This window comes from Ailuropoda melanoleuca, chromosome 7, assembly GCF_002007445.2.
Source record: "Ailuropoda melanoleuca isolate Jingjing chromosome 7, ASM200744v2, whole genome shotgun sequence".
Lineage (NCBI taxonomy): Eukaryota > Metazoa > Chordata > Mammalia > Carnivora > Ursidae > Ailuropoda > Ailuropoda melanoleuca.
Genome location: NC_048224.1, coordinates 66711237 through 66732498, shown reverse-complemented (window position 1 = coordinate 66732498; position 21262 = coordinate 66711237). Strand labels below are relative to the sequence as shown.

The window sequence follows — 21262 nt, the reverse complement described above, 5'->3', positions numbered from 1 at the left end:
AAAAAAAAAAAAAAGCCACAGAAACAGAAGGACAAACACACTTAAGTGCCAAAAAAAAGAAAAAAATAGCAGGATGATAGACACTATAAAATCTGTTACACACAACATCTCGAAGTTTTTACTCGGAGTGGACTGAGTTGAGTATTATAGCCTGAGACGAGCAAACAAGGCAAGCAGGATGCCTTGTACAACTTGCAACACTCAGGAAAGATACTCATTAGTAGTTTGGTTACAGACTGAGTGATGTGAACCTTTATGTTTCACCAGAATATTCTATAGGAAAGAGTAGACAATTGGGTAAAGAATTGTGTAGTTACAGTTACATTAGCAAACCACTTGTTAAATTCCCTGAGCTGCAATCAAGACCACATCAGATAAAGTTGATCTATGTCTTGGTTATTATTTCTGCCAAGAGTTGAGAAATCAGACACAAAATAACTCATAACAGACTGAGATATTAACACCGAATTCAATTAACATTGCTTTTCTATTTCTCCACAGAGTGACCGCCTGCTTCCTCTTTTCTCAACATACTTGGAAATCTATTAGTCACGCTGGCCTCAAAAGCCACACCTTTGCAGCAGAACAGTCCTTAAAAAGGAGGAAAGATGTAGCTGGTCTTCCCACTGAGTTCAAACAGAAAGTGCCCATTCTGCTTTTTCTTGCCCCGCCCCCCTCCTACTCTAGTCCCTCTAATAAGTAAAATAAATGTGCTTGTAATTGAATCAACATCCTGAAAACCAGCTTGACAACCCAAGAAGTTCACCGAGATATTTTTAATTACCTTATTTGTTTACTTCCCACTTACTCCCACACCTCCCCCATTTAAATAGTATCGTCCAAATATCCCAGAGGTGATGAATCAATGCTTGGGTAACTTGCAGATGACATGAGAAATAGAGCAAGAAATCAGGCCCTCTCATTCTAGGAAAGAAAAGAACGACCAGGTTGCCTGGAAACGTCCCTGTGCCCTCCAAGAAAGGTGCGAGCATCTGCTGCCCGGGCTCTGACCCCCCTGGGAGAAGCAGGCTGTGAGTGACAACATGCTACGTGGGCCAAGGACGCCAACGCTGCCCGCATTGGTTACTCGACATAAGGGCCTCAACCTGTGAGGTGTCCCCCGCTTCACGGAGGTCATGTGTGTCAGTTTCCTGTCTGTCCCAGTAGGACCTTTTAATTTCACATGAACAAAATCCTTTCTTGCAATTACCTAAAATGTGTGAAGATGCCCTTTGCAAAAGCAGCCCCCTGCCCCCCCCACTTGAGGAAGAAGTTGGCCTGGCTCACCTCGATAATGTAGAGGACCACGTTCTTATAGAAACAGTACAGGATGCACTTGGTCACCCGATTGTAGCTCCAGGCACCGTGGACCAGCAGCAGCTTCTCCAAGTAGGAAAACTGAGGGGGGGAAATGGCAAAGTTCAGGAGCGTCCATCCTTTAGGAACAAAAGTCACAAAATGTCCTTCGGGGACAGACAAGGTTGAGGAAGCCAGATTCTGCAGAGAATTTGAGAAAACCATTCACTTCCAGATCTAAAGGCAGAGCTTTTAGGTCCAGTGAGGACAACTGAACTCTCCTCTTAAATCTACGAACTTAATATTTCCCCCAAAGGCCAGTGTGGACTTCTCATTGTTACTCTTGTGAATTCTGTCTACACAAATACTTTTTTAGGGTCTTAACTCTTAGGAGAAGGTGACCTCTTGAACTGGAAGAAAAGCAAAGCATGGTGGCAACCATATGCTTCTATTCCATCAGATCTGATGGTGACTTCAGGAACAGGGACAGGAGCCCTCACACACCAGTACCTTTTTAAAAAAAAAAAAAAAGGATGCTCATAGATACACGACCTATTTCCACTGTCAGCTCGCACATTAAAAGCAATTGCACATGCACAGAGATGCAGAGACACTAGGACACAAACACACAGTCTTACCCGCCACACCCATTTTGTTCTCCTTTTTTGCTTCCAACTAATACAGAGTACCTCTTGCTAGAGTGCTATGCAGTCAAGAAAAGCAAAAAGCCAACAAGCGGCTGATACTAAGGTGACAGGGATGGAACAGCTCTTGCAGTTTGAAATACTGAGAACTATTCAATAAAATCCCTGAATCCTCTTTGGACAGGGGGTCTTTGGGCACCACTTGAATCCTATCCCCTCAGCCTTCTCTTAGCCTGGCTTTGCTTTCGGTGCCTACTTCACAAAGGTCCCCCAAAGCATGAGCTGGAGGAAGGGAAGTGAGGAGTTTTTTGTTGTTGTTTTGTTCTGTGAACTATGATGTGCTCTGGCATGAAGGCACCACTGGGGCGATCCTGTTTATTTATTTTTTAATTTTTTTAAATTTTTTTTGCTTTTTATTTTTTATTTTATTTTTTTAAATGTTTTTTTATTATATTATGTTAGTCACCATACAGTACATCCCTGGTTTTTGATATAAAGTTCGATGATTCATTGGTTGCGTATAACACCCAGTGCACCGTGCAATACGTGTCCTCCTTACTACCCATCACCAGTCTATCCCATTCCCCCACCCCCCTCCCTTCTGAAGCCCTCAGTCTGTTTCTCAGAGTCCATAGTCTCTCATGCTTCATTCCCTCTTCTGATTACCCCCCCTTTCTTTATCGCTTTCTTCCCCTACCGATCTTCTTAGCTCTTATGTTCCATAGATGAGAGAAACCATATGATAATTGTCTTTCTCTGCTTGACTTATTTCACTTAGCATTATCTCCTCCCTTAAAAAGTTAAAAATTGAGCTACCCTATGACCCAGCCATTGCACTACTGGGTATTTACCCCAAAGATACAGACGTAGTGAAGAGAAGGGCCATATGCACCCCAATGTTCATAGCAGCATTGTCCACAATAGCTAAATCGTGGAAGGAACCAAGATGCCCTTCAACAGATGACTGGATTAAGAAATTATGGTCCATATATACAATGGAATATTACTCAGCTATCAGAAAGAACGAGTTCTCAACATTTGCTGCAACATGGACGGCACTGGGACGATCCTGTTTAAATTCATGATTTCTGTACACTGATTAGCCTTGGACTGCACTCACACCCCCCTTGGTTGCCTTGAACTAAAACCTTAATTCCCCCATACCAAGTCCCAGGGCAGTCCTTGGGCTCGTTCTCTTAGAAGAGATGATCAGGCTAGATTGAGAACATCCATAAACTTCAGAAATGCTTTTGCTGTTGCAAACTTCCTATTAATTTCTGATTACTTTTGAAATTAAATTTAACTATCGGTAGAAAAGAAAGACTCTGATTGGAAATGTAATTTTTTTAAGGAAACATTTCTTTCAAGAGGAAGCCACATAATTATTTTCATTAGCCCTGAAGAAGGGAGCTTAATCGGACATGACATCATATTTCGTGAGTTCTTCCAGGAGACCAGGGTAAGGCGGGTCACTCAAAAGCTATATGGCCACTTCAGAATGGCAGGACTAGGTGCATATGGAAAAATAAAACTCTCCATAAAAGCTCATTAAGGATTCCAAAGGGGAATGGGGAATCATAAAATAACTGGCTAAACAAATAAAAAGGAAGTTTGTGTTTGACCTGGACCCCCTGATGTTAAACTTCAGTGGGCACGGAGAACACCTGCTGGAGTCATCCGGAATGACTCAACGTTAGCGCTACAATGATTTGTTTTGAGGGGAAAAAAAATACATATATCCCAAATCAAAATGCTATTTTCAGGAGGTCGTTCAAAAAATGTTAAGAAGGTAGGGGATGGGAATGATAGTCTCCTGAACAGAACAGGCAGCTGGGGCCAGAGGCACCGTGTCCTCTGGCCGCCAACACAGGCCGCCCGTGGTCAAGGCAGCATATCAGCGGGCGGCTGTCAGTCCCAGGAGCTACGCTGTGGATAAAACCACAGGCAGGCAGGAAAGAAGTAGAACTGGAGCTTTGCCTATTTCATCATTTTTCCCAAGGACTGGGAGCTAACGTTTTTTCTTCTGTATATAAACTTCCAGGGCACTGCCTCAAAAACCCAATCAAAAGTGTATTGGTCCAAAAGCAGTAAAGTGACAAAGCCCAAGATGTTAACTTCAACCAGAGACATTTATCATTTCATTGGGAGCAAAGGGACACATAAAATTGTGGCCTCTCTTGCTTCTAACTGAAGTACAGGAGGCACTGTGTCGGGTGGAGACGGTGTAAGGCAAAGAGCAATGCTACCCTGAAGCAACAGGACTTCTACCTGGATCGTGGGCAGGACCACGGACGGGAGAAACAAAGACCCACAGACACGTGCAGCCATTCGTCACTGCCTCTGGCAGTGGTGACTATTACACCGGCGGCACAAGAAAATCCCTAACTCTAACTAACTCTCCCCTTCCTACGCTTCTTTGATGCTTTTAATTTGAAGAGAGCAATTGCTCCAGATTCCACAGCCTATTAGTATGCAGTTTCAATAAAGCAGGTCATGGAATCTCCCTTCCCCAGACATTTTAAAGAAAAAGACAGACAAATATTTGCCTGGAACTCCTAGGAAACCTCTAAAGATCCCTTCCAGCCACATGATGCTATAACTCAAGTATTTAATAATGCTGGGGCGTATAACATCTACAGTTGCTGACAGACTACAGGAAGCAGGAGTCCCACAGGCCTTGGAGTGGTTGACTCAGGAAAGTGAATGGGCAGGTGTGCAGGGCTGGTCCCCAAGGTCACGTCCAGGTCTAGTGTTCTCTGACCTTGGATGCGCGGACCTGAGGCAGGTCACCCAATGTGAAGGAGCCCCAGTGTTCCCACCTGTACAATCAGAATTCCTTCACCTACCTACTTTAGCAATTATCTTGAGGATTTATTTGAGATCAACAGAGAAACAAGATTGATTTCATGTACGTTCCAGAGCCATGAGGATTTTGTAATTCCTCCCTGTGTTTGCGGAACCACGAGCTGGGAGGGAATCTGAGAGGTGATCTAATGCAGATCCCCGCTCTGGGGAGGTAGGCCCCAAAGCTGCACAGGACCAGCCTGCAGCCCTGGGTTGTTGGAAGCTCTTTCACAGTTTATATGCAGCCCCTGATTTCAGCTTGCAGGGATAAAAAGCCATTATTACCTTTGTTCATGTGATTAAGGTTAACACATTCTTCAAATGGCTAAACCCTGGAAGGACATGAGGGAACCTAGCTAACCACCAAATAAGCAGGCATTTTACCATGACATACTGCAGTCTGTTGACAGGAGGAAATGATCAGTGCCCACTATGAGGTCTAGATTTTCTGGACGATCAAGCAGGCCAAATGATCTAGATATGTCACCTAAGGCTGGGAGGTTGGCTATTTTCCTTCACTTTTTGGCTGTCATTGAGGAGTAGCCTTTCTTTCATCCTCAGGCCATCTGTTCAGTGAACTACAAAGTGCATCAGGAACCTCTGCAGGCAACATCTGATCCAGAGAGGAATGGGCTGAACTTGGCCTAACAGCAGGAGGCTGTTTGCCACTGACCGTGGGTTATGGCTACAACACCCTGGTTATGGCTACCAAGAAGGTGGCAGTTGTAAACCACTGCTTTCCTCTGGCCTCAAATGCCTGAGGAGAGAGTGTTCTAGCACCTTCTGAAAAGAGGACAGATTCTGGGATGGGGATGGTAGAAAATGGATGTAATGAGCACAGCCATTCTTTAGCAGGGGATGGCACAAGGAAAAGCCCATGCAGCAGATGTGGGAGTTGAGAGTAAGAGACTATCATTAGTAGGATCAGAGACCTATCTGTCAGGAATGATGCCCTGCCTGGAGGACAGGAAGCTTGGCCAACCTCACAGCTAGCATAAACCACCACAACCACCACAACAACCAGCAGCACAGGGCCTTTAAACTGCACAAGATCAAGGCCACAGAGAAATCCAAACACTCTGGTGATTTTGTCTAGACACAACCTCAAAAGGGGTGGCAGAGTTCTTAGGGCTGGACTGAAGGTCAAGCATCAATCAGACCTTCATACCCATTGGATGCCTCTGACAAGACAGCTGATCAACCATGCCTCTGACCTGAGCGATGGCATAATCCGAGTTGTTGGTTGCTTGCATGCCTTCATTCCCACTGATTCCTACACCCACGTGAGCTGTCTGGATCATTCCAACGTCGTTGGCACCATCCCCAATGGCGAGGGTGATGGCCTTTACCCGCTTCTTAACCACATCCACTATCTCAGACTTCTGCAGAGGAGACACCCTGTAAGAGAAGAAAGAAATGATGACAATATGCGTCTTTCCAGAGGAAACGGCTGTAATCTACATTTAGCTGCATTAAAGGGGCAGTTATTGGACAATTTCCAAATCCAATACATACATTTTATGCTCATGTGCAAAGAAGCTTTCAGAAAACAGTAGCTTGTGGCTTTCAAGTATTTGCCAACTACACAGATGAAATACACAAGTCAAAACTAACTTAAAACACAGCCTGTTTGTAATCACTCTGCCCAGTGGGAACCATACGTGCAAACGCCTCAGGGGCACATGTGCCCCCCTGCATGATAAAGGCAAGGAAGCTAGTTACAGAGGGCTTAGGGAATGTCTTCCGAATAAATCAGAAAACTAGCACAGACCCCATTTTTGCGTTGCTGTTCATCACATACAACCTAGGGCTGGCAAGGGAATTTTCTGTAAAACCTGCTTTCACAGAAGGGAAAAAAAATTGGCAGGACTTGAGAAGTGCAGAAAGAGGACCAGAGTGAGAGAGAAGAAGAAAGCCTTCCCCATCCCCCCCTCGGAAATAGAGGCAGTGTCTGAACGGCAGCCAAGGCAGAAGGATTTTAAGAAGCGGGGGAGGGTGTTGCAGGGACAGAAGGTCTACCAATGCTCAACTGTGCAGAAGCACAGCCCAAAAGGGGAAGATAAGACTGTCTTTGCTGAAGAGGGGTTGTTTCTGCAAGGAATCAAAGAATGTGAGCTATTTGTCATAAGCCCTCAAGTCATCTGGGAAGAAGACCCAATATAAATCTATGGGGTCTAAAGCACAGCAATGTTAATTATAATGAAGTCTTTGTTCAGAGGGTAAGACCAGACAATACAATGACTTGATAAAACTACTAGTACATCAGGACTGATTTATTTTAAATTCTGAACTGGTGAGCTGATAGTCGCTTTGGGAAATTTATAGGTAAACGCCTGAATGACTAAAATACACACACACACACACACACAGGCAAACACACGTGCACACATAAACCACACATACCACATACCACACATGTGTGCATGTGCACACACAAACACACAGTAAAAGGCCTTTCCGGGTTTCCCAGAGATATACTAGCTGCACCCACATACGCACTGTACTTGTAAACTAGAATAGACACTTAAAGACTTTCTCAGTAGAACTATGACCTCTCATAGGACTCTGACTGTCAAAATATCAGTTTCCAACAAAAAACTTAAAATTTACCTTACATTTAATTTTACCAACCCAGAGACCTATCTGTGTTTGGGGAGATGGCAAGTTGAATTTAAAGCACAGTTACTCTGAGAGCTTTTGCTCAAAGAAATGAAAATTAGCAAGTTAGAAAAACAGAATCTATAGGTTGAAAGGCCTTTAGGAGCTAATGTTGTATGATCTACTATCTCTTTTATCATTTTCACAGTGATTTTCAATAATGGGAGTTTACTGCCTCCTAGGGCAATTGCAACCATTAAAAATTATTACTTTTTTGTGGTTGATAAGCTGAGCATAACTCAAAGTACTAATCCTGTCCTCTGGGTTAGGCTAGAACAAGTATAACTCTTCTTTCAAATATTAGGAAGGCTGAACTAGAAAGATACCTTATCAAATCCTTCCTCCAAAAGTTCAGTATCTGCTAGCTCACCCATGATTTAATAGGCATGCTTCAGAACTTACAAATAGCTTCCAAGTACGATCTTCCAGACAGCTACAAACTGAGCAGAACAGAACAGAATCACTATCTCCCTGGAGCAGATTACTAGACCTAGGGTAATATATATATATATACTAACAGGAAATCACTGGAAGCTTTACTCTGTCCATCACTAACCCTCCAGGCACCTAAATGTAAGCAATTTTCATGGACAGGGATATAAGCTGTAGCTCTTCCTTCTACATTTGGGCAAGGGCTACTTGGAGCCAAGGGCTGACCTGGACATTCCTCTCTCATTAAACTCCTGATTGACAGACACAGCTCTCACAATTCTCATCTGCTACACAAATGTGATTTCCCATTTCATCTCTAAGCTCAATAGAAGCAGAGATCAAATATGGTATGGAGAAAACAATGTAGGATTCGAAGTTAAATAACTGGTCATGACCTTCTCCTGTTCCCTATACTACCTAAAAAGAGGAAATAATTCTGAGTTCTTGTCTTTCCATCAGTAAAAATGGGAAAATGAGAACCAGCCACCTCATGAGATGGTTGATAGATTTATGTGAAATCATTATGCTAACTTGCCAGTGTGAAACAAATGTTATCTCCTACCCCACCTGCAAAACTTTTATTTCTGGAAAAAAAAATTGGACACATCTGAGAACTGCATACCATCTAACCCATGGTTCCCTGTAAGCATCGTGGGGTGCTGCAGTGGGAAATTATTGATTTTCAAGGAAAATACAGCAACATCTCTCACATAGCACAACATACTAGCTCAAAGTAGCTCACAGTTTCAATATTAGATCATGCTACATTCCTTTTTCTTTAAAGATTTTATTTATTTATTTATTTATTTATTTATTTATTTATTTATTTATTTATGAGAGAGACAGCGCTCGCACATGAGCCCACACACGAGGGAGAGGGAGAGAGAGAATCTCAAGCAGACTCCCCACTGAGCATGGAACCTGACGCAGACTTCAATTTCTTAACCCTGGGATCAGGACCTGAGCCAAAATCAAGAGTCAGATGCTTAACCGACTGAGCCACCCAGGTGCCCTACTACATTCCTTTTTATGACATATCTTTGGGAAGCTGAGTTTTCACAGCTGCTATGATAAAAAGCAAATAGCTTGTGAAAAAGCAACGTGGAATGGGAAATGAGGGACGCAGCATTCGTGCTTTCTCCAAGGTTGGAGAAGGTGTACAAAGCTCAACAGGTGCACATACCATAGCCCTGGCAAGTCATTATGGTTATTTAAGGACGAAAGAAAGTATGATTTCTTTCTGGCTATGTGCGTTAGTGTTTCAAATGCCTGCTAAGTTGTTAGGACATAAATACTTCTTAAATTGTCTGACCTTCCCTTCCTAACAGTTAGAACTGTTCAGTGTTCTTTCTTGGCTTATGGGCTTTGCAAAGAAATTACTGAGACACTAGGCTACGGTGAATGCAGAGATCTGGGAACCTCTGCGTTGATGCCTTCTCTCCATGGTTACATCAATCACGCTTCCAGTACAATCACTCACTCACTGAAGTAGAACTTCACCTCTACTTAATCTCGAACTCTTCCTCTGCATCCACGAACGTATCATGGGAGCACATCAGACCGACATTTAAACAGCACTGGGTAGCCTGAGGCTGTGACTCCTGGAGATTTCACATGCCACCCAAGTAATCCGGCATGCTGGTCTCTTTATCAGCTGACCTAAAGTGACGTAGAGCCAAAGGAGGTCTATAGGGCAAAAGGGGAGCGTGCAGGGCAGAAAGCTCAACCACACGAACATGGTGCTGGGGAGGCAGGAAGGGCTACGGGGGTGGCATGGGGAAGCTCCCATACAAGTCCATGGTTTTCTTCAAGGTTAAAGTAGGTGCTTTTGTGTCAAGGGGTTTAGCAATAAGCCGACCAACAAGCAAGTAGTAAGTCAAATATACTCTCTACATTTGCCACTCTGGGATTTGAATCTCCAGCAAATCAAGTCATGATTGTGATGACTTTAAGTAAAATCTATGAAAGTCCAACAGCTGCCTTTTCCCAAAAAGCAAGAATAAAGGCAGGACCTGACTGGGGTATATAAACCAAGTCATACCCCAGCATTTTAGAAGCATGAAATTCTCTTCAAGGATTTATTATGCCCTCAACTGTGATGCCTTGAGAAAATATAATTCTAGCACACACGAGGGGCTCAAAACAGATGTCAAACAGCTAATTTCCACAGAACTGAACAGGCACCATTATGCTTCAGCCATACATACTATTTTAGTATGCCAAGTTGCCATGAAGCACAAACCAGCTCTTTTTTAATCTTAATTTGTAACCTGGAGTCACATGCCACACTTAAGTATTCCCAGCATATAGTACATTCAACCTATAAAATAAGAATTCCAGACCACAACTGAGCTAAGCTAGGCACTTGGGACAGTTCTATAACCTATTTTAGTGCCTTATGAATTAAAACACAAAATCAAAGATCTTTAATCAACTGGAGAGATATTCTACCTACTTTTTTGGCTAACACAATAGATTCTAAAATAAAAAATAAGTTTTCCTTTAGAGACTTAAAAAAATTCAGTATCCTGAAGTATCAAATTTTATGGGATATGTGTTCCTGATATATTTTTTAAAGATTTATTTATTTGAGAGAGAGAGAGAGAGAGAGAGAGAGAGAACTTGGGGGCAAGCAGAGGAAAAGGGAGAGAGAATATTAAGCAGGCTCCATGCTGAGAGGGGAGCCCCACATGGGGCTCGATCTCACGACCCTGAGATCACGACCTGAGCTGAAACCAAGAGTTGGACATTTAACCAACTGAGCCACCTAGGCAGCCCTGTGTTCCTGAAATTTTAAAACTTACTTTTTAAAATTATTTCAAATATAATGGTTAAATAGAACTTTGATAACTGCTTTTCTAAAATTAATGATCATGCATTAATTTATCTGATCTACAAAAGCCCTCATCTCAGAATGAATTTCTAAATTCTGAATTGCAATATCATCTGAGAAAACTTAAAATCCCTTCCCTTCTCGAGCTCAGGGGTCTCATCTGTCAAAGAGGGGTAGACCTCTATTACTGATTTGTAGACTGACCTCAGTAGGGCCAGGGGAGTCACAAGAAACTCCACCCAGTGGCACCCAAGAGAACTTCAACTAGAGCCACAATACTTACTAGTTAACCAGATTCACTAAATGCTCTTACTAATTGGACTCCCAAACTTCTTTATTCCATATAGAAAGTCCTTATGACAGAAAAGGAAGTTTAAAGACCACTGGCCTAGATCAATAAGTCTCGAATTTTAAGTGAGTATCAGAATCACCTAGAGAGCTTGTAAAAATATAGGTTTTGATTCAGAAGTGTGCATTTAACAAGCTCCCAGGTGATGCTGACGCTGCTTGTCTATGGACAGCACTGATGTAGTTAGCACTGACCCAGACAAGATCACAAGATCCCTCTGGTTCAAAGTTTTAATTAGCTAAGCTTACATTTCCATAGCACAAGACACATGTAAAATTTTCATAAAGTGACATTTAACAATTAGCAGGAGCACTGAATCTCATCCCCTTCTTTCAAGCTTTGTATATGTTGGTTCTTCTTTGCTTTTAACCCCCAAATAGTGAGTACAAAATAGGGTTGGAATTTCATTTAAAATAGTCTTCCAATCTGAGTGTCTCACATAAGAGGCTGAGAAAGAGGAAGTACTAACCAAAAATATGATCTACAGGACTTTGTAAGCTTTTTTTAATGATGCAGATACCAACGACTATGATTTAAGGAATGAAAAATTTGATTTTCCTGATAACTTAAAGATAATTATCCTTATGAAAGTGATTCTCTTTCCTTAAAAAAATTAAAATATTATACCTTATTTCTCATAGCAGCCAGTAATCCTAAATGTTTCGAAAATTGCAACATCTTAAAAAAAATCTCAGTTTGCAGATGAATGAACACCTTAGCATAGAGATCTAAAAATCTAAAATCAATTAAAGTACCCTATGTATCTGTTTAATAAGTGCTTCTGTGGCTGACCAACACCCATTCTGACCCCTGTATTCTTTCCTTAGATGCATTTAGTGCACTGGTGCAGGGCCAGTTATCCAGGTCTCCTGAACAGTTTAACCTTTCTGGAACATTCTATCCTGGTGCTCTGACCCAAAATGTATGACTCTCAAATTTAATCTCATGCCTCAGTTCTTTAAGTGCATCTCACCATAGCCCTTAGCTCCAAAAGCAGATCATGTTGGCAGCTTGGGACAGTCCCTAGAGCAGCGCGGCAGATGGGAGGCTTCAGGGGAGAGGGGGCCGCAGGAAGGGGTGTCTGGGCAAACCCAATAGGTACCTGAGGCTACCTAATGTGTAGGCACAAAGAAGTGAAACTTAAACTCCCTCACTGAGTGGTTCTCAAACAGACTTAAGTGCCCCTTCATTATAAAAATGTACACACAGAAAAAGAGCTATCTTATACACGAGGAAGCCATAAGAGATGGTGTCTCAATGCCTCACAAAGATGTAATTGAAGATGTGGTTCAGGTTTTACTTCAAAAATTCAGTGCCTGACCAAGAGGCAGCCTCATAGGGTTGGGGGTGGAGCAAAACATTCTCAAAAGCACAGAGGAAAAAACCATCCATGAGATAATGGGTTTGAGAGGGTAGCACCACGCACCTAGTTGCCAAATGAGCGACATACACAGACTTTCAGGGATGAGCGTCTCTGGCTTTGGTTGCTTTGGCAGTGAAGGGTTCTATCCTAGCGCAGCATTTCCTCCAAAAATTGAGATGTTATGGAGGCTCTGTTGTGCAAGGATTTCTCTCCATCCTTAAAATGTTCAAACCACATTTGATTGGCAATATAAAAGATGGGGTTTCCTACAAAATGCCATATGACCGAAGTTGCCATTCTTTCCATAACCTTATAAAAAGGCTGCCTCATAAAAGAGAGGACAGGATGACAGACCACAAGCGGGAATATCATGGACACCAACGTTTCAAGAACTGATCCTGGAATGATTTAACAGGTACATCTCTTTCAATTAACTCAATGTATGCAGTGTAATGATTATACCCATTATGGGGGATGTGTTTTTCTCCCTCACCTTCCCCTTCCCCTCCTTTTCCATCCTTCCCTCTCACACCCCACCCCAAATGCTAACCCTGTCATTTTTATGGCAGATGTTCAATAAACAGTGACTACCGAAGTCATGATTCTAAGATGAATTATATCTCTAATCATAATCATGAAGAATAGGAAAAAAACACGATTCTACTTAAAAATACACTAACTTTCTTTTGTTTTTAAATATTTTATTTATTTATTTGACAGAGACTACAAGCAGCAGGAACGGTAGGCAGAAGGAGAAGGAGACTCCCCGCTGAGCAAGGAGCCCGATGTGGGACTCAATCCCCAGACCCCGGGATCATGACCCTAGCTGAAGCCAGATGCTCAACCAACTGAGCCACCCAGGTGCCCCCATGAACTTTCCTATAAATGGGAACATGCTATTGGTGTGTAATTCTGAAAGACTACTTCTACTCACAGATGGAGATAATGAAAGCAATACAAAAACAATGGTGCACCTCTGTGAGATCTAAGTTTATCACCCATAGAAAGGAGTTAGAAAGAGCCCACTATTCCTGTGGTCTAGGGTTGGACACTGTTTGCAAACTTCCTCACTGAATACACCAGTGGCCTTGATTCTGTTTTCTACTAATATCTTTAAAAATGTTATAGGCTTATTATAGGCTTTTTATGATAGCTCTTAATGACATGTAGCAGACAACAATCCTTGGCTTCACATAGGGCTCTCCTGGGAAGGGCTACCACATAAGCCTGGGCTTTTGTCCCCTGCCTCTTTCGATCCTCATGCTTTGACCACAATAAGCCAACAGTTAGCTCCTGAGTGTCATCTTGCATAAGCACTTTGAGGGCTTAACCCACACCAGCTTACCAAGTCTTTTCAAATGGTCTCAGGGATGTCGGGCAACACAAATCATCCAAACAAAGTCTTTACATTTAAACACCTCACCCCGTATTTGCTCCTTGCAGTGTGATTTCAGTCTTAAATCACCTTCTATCATAATCTCGAATACCTAAATACCTTTGTACTATTAGTAACTTTTCAACCCAGTGCCTAGTAGAATAAGCATTTACTTTGCTGGCAGAGTGAAATGATGGACCTAGATCTCATTATTGGTGATACAAATCTGCATGAAATAGCTATGAACCCTGATACAATCCAGCCACCCTTGAGACATACAGGCCAGTATGCCACCAGAGCTGCTAAGCAACTAACTGAAGAGCCCAGATGTCCTGATGCCATTGCTTATTTGGGGATGTTCTGATGACATTCCCTGTGTGAAGGCTGGCTCCCTTCGGTTACACTGTGACAAGCCTGACTGTGCCAGGTCAGGCAGGAAACACGTAGCTGTGTCATCATTCTGCTTTGTAGCTTGGTGGTGGAATTCCACAGTCATTTTAGGAATTTAACACATATTTGGGCAAATATCAAATTCAAATTGCAGAAAGCTTAAAATTTCCATAGCATCCTAAAAACACGAAGATTATTTTCGACATGGTAGAAGAATTCATTTTTTTCAAAAATACTAAACTTAAATCTTTCCACACTCCAGTAGAGACCTCAGCTTTCAGAAAGAGATGAGCTCTCCTTCACACTCTATCATAAAGGGAGGAGAATGGAGGGGCAGCCAGGCAGGCTGAAAGCAAGAGAGAATACGAGAGCTTTTTAAAAACACTATTTGTATGAATTGGCCACTATGACCATATACTAACAACTGCTAGTAATAATTTCCTTGTTTAAAAGGTTCCAATATTTAATACTATAGTTAAAGGGTCACTGATTACCTCAGTGTTACACACACTCATACACACACACAATGCACAAAACGTGGTCTTGATTCTCCTACCTTTTAGTTTCAAAGCTTGAAAAGCAACCTTGGCAGTGTCTTAAACAAAGTATCCTACACGTTCACCTTAGACGCACTGTCCAGGCTTTAAATATGGATAATGTTACGACTAGATACTAGTCACCCGAAGTTACCCTTATATGGCCCCTAAATCTTGATTTCAAAATCCAAAAAACTTCTCAACAAACAAGAATTCTCAAGGGGTGGGGGGAACAAACTCTAGAGACTGCTTTGGGGATGGGGTGCTACATTTATCACTGACCTTAATTACTATTTGACTGGTGACTGCCGTCACCGTCCTGGGAGAATTTCTCTCCTATCCAGCCTGGGAGGAAGCGATCAACCATCGTACAGTTGTGAGCTGTGAGGGAACCCGATATTCTTTATTCACCGAACAAAAACCTTATAACCTGATCCTGCCTGTGCTTTGGCCGTAAATGCTGCCTGCGCAGCTGAGGCTTTCAGAGGGGCTCTCTGGGAAAGGGAGGACACCCTGTCTGCCCGAGATCAGCTTACTCCACAACCAGAAAGGGCTCACTTTGAAATACGTATCCCCTGCTTGGGGGTTCAGAATTTATGCATCTGTACTTGTGTCCATGACAATTTTATTGCATGTCCAGGAAACAGAACAATTAAAGGGGCGCTCCTACAGGAGTCTAGCTTCTGAAAACCTAACATCTCCCATGAAATGATACAGAATATATCAAGATCTGGGCAACCACATTTGATGTAAAAATTTAATAGGTCGTATGTTGTGAATTACATACGGGTTTATATTCACTGAAGTCAACTAGCTATAGTCTGTTTCTTCCTGTACTAGGCTGAAAAGAAGGGCCCAGACTAGGAAGGCTGGGATTTAAATAAAAGATATTAGATCCTTCTGTTCCCAGGCTGAAACAGGGATTAGAATAACACATTTAAATACCTTAATGTTTTTAGCACAAAAAGCATTAATTCGATACTCTGCTTCCTTGAAATGCTTTATTAAAGCCCCCCAAACTCTCTCAGGAGTGTCTGCCTTCCTTGGAGTTAACATACATTTATTGTTCTCCACTGCAAATTTCACTAGTATTTCAAAACAGCGTGCCTGGCCTCTGCTGTGGGGATGGTGGGAATAGGAAATAGAACCGAGAAGAAACCTGAGAAGGCTTTGAGTTTTGACATTTTAGAGCAAGCTTATGGCTCCTTCAGGACCACGGATCATGAGCTCATGCACCACTGAAAATAAATGACGACCAAGACGCTTTAATAGAATGATTTTAATTAGACCTGCCCTTCACCTGTCGCAAAGGTCACCTGATAACCAATCCAATAAATAAGGTGAGCTGTAACTACCTGTACTCTGGAAAAAGTGGGGCAGCCTGTCTGCCTCTTGACCTTCAGCCCAGGCCCGATCCAAGCAACCCAGAGCCTTAGAGAGCCACAGGGATGGCAGTGACCAACACCATGTACACCCACTCTCCCAAATTTGAAAATTTGAGAGTGGAATTTGTTGGGTGGAAATGCGAAGAAGTCAGACAAAGCTCTTTCTTCCAAGAATCATATGCCCCTTCTCAAACCTAAAGCCTGTATTTAACACGCCACAAATTCTTGATGTCGATAGTAAGAAATGATAAGGCTTTTCTGGAGCTACATTTGCCCACACCCAAAGAATACACACCAAGAGTGAACTCTAATGTAAACCATGGACCCCGGCTGATAAGGATGTGTCAGTGTAGGTTCATCGATCGTAACAAACGTACCACTGTCAGCAGGGTGTATGTTGATAGTCGGGGAGGCTCTGCATGAGTTGTAAAAATCTCTGTACCTTCCACTCAATTTTGCTGTGAACCTAAAACTGTTATAAAAAAATAAAATCTATTGGGAGGGGGAAGCGGCAGCATTCTACCATTGCCAAAGCAGAACATGAAAATGACTCCTACTGGTTCTTTACATCTGCTAAAGTCCCAGAAAGTGACAGAGAAAGATCAACAGACATCAGGCAGATGGGACAGGAGGGCCTGGGTGGGGGAGGGGCGAGCATGGGCACAGTGACCAACCATGTGAAGGTCTGTGTAAAGAGAGAACATGAGCCCCAAGACACTGTGCACGCACAGGAGAAATCAATTATAAGAGCTAAGTATAAGAGTAGTCAACTTAATCTACTGTAAGCTTAATTTGTAACCTGCTCTTCTAACTGATTAAGACTATTATAATAGCACTTCTTTGGACAAAGCCTGGTCTGAAATATAGTTGGCTGTGTATTTCTATCTCCATAATTAGGCTGTCAGCTACCTGGTCTTAGGGATTTCTTTTACTCATCTTTAAAACCTGTAGCACCAAATACAATAGGTAACAAGCAAATGTCTCTTGAATTATCCATTTTTCAGTGATTGTTTTGGACTTCAAACACAGCTCTCCTTGTCCTCCTTCTTAACTTTAATTGTTTTCATTTCATGTTCAAGAATATACTTATCATACTAAATGAGTAATGATCATATTTCAGTTCTGATCAAAGAAAAATAAAGATTAAAGTATTATCCATTGCAATGCCTGTTCAGAGAGGCCCAAATCTCAACCTTCAAGTCCATCTGGTAGCTATACTTTTCAGAGTAAATTAATACACCAACAACCACATTTATCAGGTTACTGCCTCCTATAAGCAGTGGCCACCACCTAAAAATCAAGTTTGCCATTTATGTGGTTTGATAGGCGGGGTCAGTGCAACTAGCACCTGCCCCGTTCACCTTGGCTGGCAGCTGCAGTGGACAGGTAAGCAAGATCACGCTGCTGTCAGGGCAGAAAGCCTGATGCTTAGCTTGGCCAGGAGATCAAGACCAGAGCTAGTGACATACATGCCTACTTGCGCTAGGGCTACAACCAGAGGGGGGTTCAGAATGAAGAAAGTTCCAGCCAAGAAACCTGAGAAGTCTAGGGGATGTATCAGGAGCACAATCAGCAGAGGCTCCCAGCTTTATGCATTTTACTCCTTATCCCGTAAAAGTCTAGAAATACAATGCAGAAGGTGAGAAATACTTAAATCTTGCAGTTATACCCACCTCACAGTTGAGAATGGGAGTCATTGACCAAACTGAGCCTCAACTAAGGGTGTGTGTTAGGAGAGACTAAAGCAGTGTTATAGCAAGCAAAGTTAGAGAGAATACCCTCTTTTTCTTTTATTTCTCACACACAAATACATAGGATCTCATGAAATTGAATTGATATATACTATAGATAGAATCTAAAGCAGTGATACAATTTGATGTTACAATTTTTAAAGGAATGTCACAAAATAACCCATCACCCACTTAGAGTGCAGTTTCAAAGGCAAAGTGAAAAGTGCATCCCAGGCCTTCCTTTGGGCTCCAGGGACATACAGGTGACAGGAGCACGCACTGTGCCCAATGAAGCTTATTTTTTGTGGGTTTTTTTCCCCCAATCCTATGGCCCACACCCAGATTCTGTGACCCGAGGTCCAAGGTGATCCTAACCTACACGTGGGGAAAAGCCTTTATGATCCTGCGGGTTGCTAAGAAAATCCTAGCCCTCTTACAGCAGCCGGAGAGTCCATTCTATTCCAGCTGGGCTCAAGCTGTGGAGGGTTCAGGCTGTGGAGGAGGGAGGACAGAACTCAGGTGATGACCACGTGTGATCGGATGAGCAAGGCGGGATGGTGGGGAACGCTTCACACGAGAGGAATCCACGGTTAGGGCAGATCTGGCATCCTTGCCTCTGCTCATCCAGACAACCTCCCCAGTTCTGTGTTCTCGCCTCTGTGACCAACAATGAGGGTTTCTAATGTTTCTTAATATTGTTTTTTTTTTAAAAAATTGAATGCTTTACAAATTTGTGTGTCCTCCTTGTGCAGGGACCATGCTAATCTTCCCTGTATTTTTTTCCAATTTTAGTATATGTGCTGCCACAGCAAGCTTTAAAACCTATACTTTAAAGTTGGAAGCAAAAATAATATTTTATTATTTTATAATCATCATCATCATAAAGGAGCAGCAGCAAGTGCTGATTTAACACACACTACTTATTCATCAGTGACGGAGCAAGTACCCTCCACGCATTGGCTAATTTAATCCTCACTGCAACTCCGAGAAATCAGTTATGACATCCTGATCAACTCAAGGGCGAGAAAACTAGGCTCAGAGTGGTTGACACAGTATGCCCAAGGTCACAGAACTTAACAAGCGGCCAAGACAGGACCCAACCACAGCTGTCTCACCCCAGGGTCTGCCTGCTCAACCACTCTGCTCCACTCCTGGCTATTGTGCAAACACCCATTAGAGAAGCTTCACCTACTTCTGCTGAGCAATCGGGCCAGGCCAGGCCAGGCTGGGGGACAGAGCACAGGCAAAGGATCATAGGTACCCAGCACTCTGAGAAACCCACAAAGTTACCTGATCCTGAGTCTCGGTTCTTGCCTTTGACTTGCAGGTGTTCCTGCTGCCTCATGCCTCACGAAGACCAAATATACGCGAAAGGTGGGTAAGCATTTTGAAAGATGGGGGAAAAACCCACCTCTTAGCTTCTTCCTGACTCTTGGATTAAGTGTCAACCACCCCTCATCACCCATCCATTGAGGTCACCATCCAGACTCCATGCTAGTCCTGGCTAGGAAGACTCTCCCCTAAGTTCCTGGCTTCAGGGCCCTCCAGGGTTTCTGGATGGAGGTGGGATGAGAAACAGCAGAGAAGAAAATTTTGGCTAGTGTGTCCCACAATCCCTTAAAGTCCTGTATCAGATTGTTTTCATGCATAACTTTACATAATTCTTTATATACCAACCCATTAAATTGCATACTAATTCACACTAATATTCATACATACTGAATATGAATGTATGTAAACACTTAAATAAGACTGTGAGTTCTTGCAGAGTAAAGATTATGTCTTCAGTTTTTAATTATCCATACATCCAACAAAGTACTTGGCACACCATGGCAGCTGCCAAGTTTCCCTCCACGGAGCACGTTGCAGAAATAACAGAAGCAGTTCTGCTATATGCTGTGAGGTGAATGGAGCACATGGAGGTTTGGAGAAGTGAGCAAATGGGAACAAAGAATGAACAACGGTCAGCACACCTCTCTCAGGAGCTTTGTGCCTGGGCGAAGTTAGGAGTTAAAGTGGGGAAAGCCTGCCTCTGCAGATGGAATTGTAATAACATCAGCGCTTTTCTTGAATGATTAGAACTGTGTAATTAGCTTTAGTCTGTCCTGATACCCGACAATCACATCAGCTGTTCACTAGGACACGTTACAAACACAAAAAATGTGTAACTGCCACCCTCATGATCTCATGATCAAACACGGAAGCATGATTCTTTCTCATTTGTGTACTAGAAATAGTTTTTCCTCTTACTCTTGTCTCCCAAAATGAAACAAAACAGCAAATAACCCAATAGGGATACAATTAATAAAATGGAAGTCCATAATCCATTTTACTCTTCCCAAAGAAAAGGGACAGAAATTGATAGAAGACAGATTTCAAACAAGCTTAACTATGTAAAATAACACCAGTGAATAAGTCAAACACAGAACTACCCCCTCTAACAGATGCCCATGTTCAGTTAGCCTAAAAATCCCAATGAAATCTGTAATTATGTATTCTCTTCCATCACAGATGGCCTGTTGCTATAGTAAAAAATAAAATTTAAAAAGCCCTTTATCTCTGAAATGATTGAATATTATAAAAAAAGTTAAAATCTGAACTTGTTTATATTTGATCTGAACCAATTTTAAAGCTAAGACCTCTCTGCCTACTTTTTGACATCAGACAATTCTCCGGGACACTTTACTTACCGGAGGCTCTATGTGAGCTCCAAACCTCGAGGTAAAGTTCTTTTAAAATTGAAGATATTCATTTTTACTCAAAGAAAAATACCTTTCAACATTATTGAAAAGGTAATTTCGGCTGATTTTTACAAAGGTAGTGCACGGTGGTGCCTGCTCTCTCTCTCTCCATATATACAAATATATACCATTAAATCAGATTAGTAAAAGCTCAAAAAAGAACACATTCCATTTGAAATGTTTAGAGTTGAAACTTTCCTAAGAAGCAAATAGAAGGCCATTGTTTCCTGGGAAGATAACGGTCTGATGGGTCTGGGCAGTGAGCACGGCAATAAGCACGTTCTGTTTGACTTGCTCTCTGATAATCCGAGCAGTAGTAAAGCAGACGCCAGGCCAGTTAGTTTAATAAGCCACCAATCCTCTTTGTCAGCTTTCTTTGTACATTCTGGAACTCTTTATTGGCAGGTAATGAAGTTCAGGTCATTAACAAAACAAAGAAAAATATGTTCAATAATCCAGCCACGTAGACTGTAGCAAACTAGCTAACCAACATAAATGTGTCGGGCAATTAAGTTAGATTTGTAACGATAGCCTGACACTTTTGAGGTGCTACAGCGATAAGGCGGGGCTCTCAATCTCCACGGAGTCAAATGGTATCGGCAGTGCGCCTAGCAGCTCTTGGAACAAGTCAGACACACATGCTGCTAAGTGCAAGGGGAGTAATTTCTTTTTTCAAGTCCTTGAGT

General features: G+C 42.4%; 1 protein-coding gene and 1 non-coding gene across 2 annotated transcripts in view; both read right to left on the bottom strand.

Moving 5' to 3' along the window:
- ATP8A2 (ATPase phospholipid transporting 8A2) overlaps positions 1-21262 on the bottom strand; it is a 498496-nt gene that overhangs the window by 235097 nt on the left and 242137 nt on the right. The window contains exons 24-25 of the mRNA XM_034663775.1: positions 5999-6182; positions 1288-1398 (exon numbers count right to left, since the gene is read on the bottom strand). Coding sequence (XP_034519666.1) covers positions 1288-1398; positions 5999-6182 — 295 coding nt within the window. The remainder of the gene's footprint in view (positions 1-1287; positions 1399-5998; positions 6183-21262) is intronic.
- LOC117803247 lies at positions 18543-18647 on the bottom strand. The gene has a single exon (XR_004626935.1). It is a non-coding gene; the product is annotated as a U6 spliceosomal RNA (small nuclear RNA).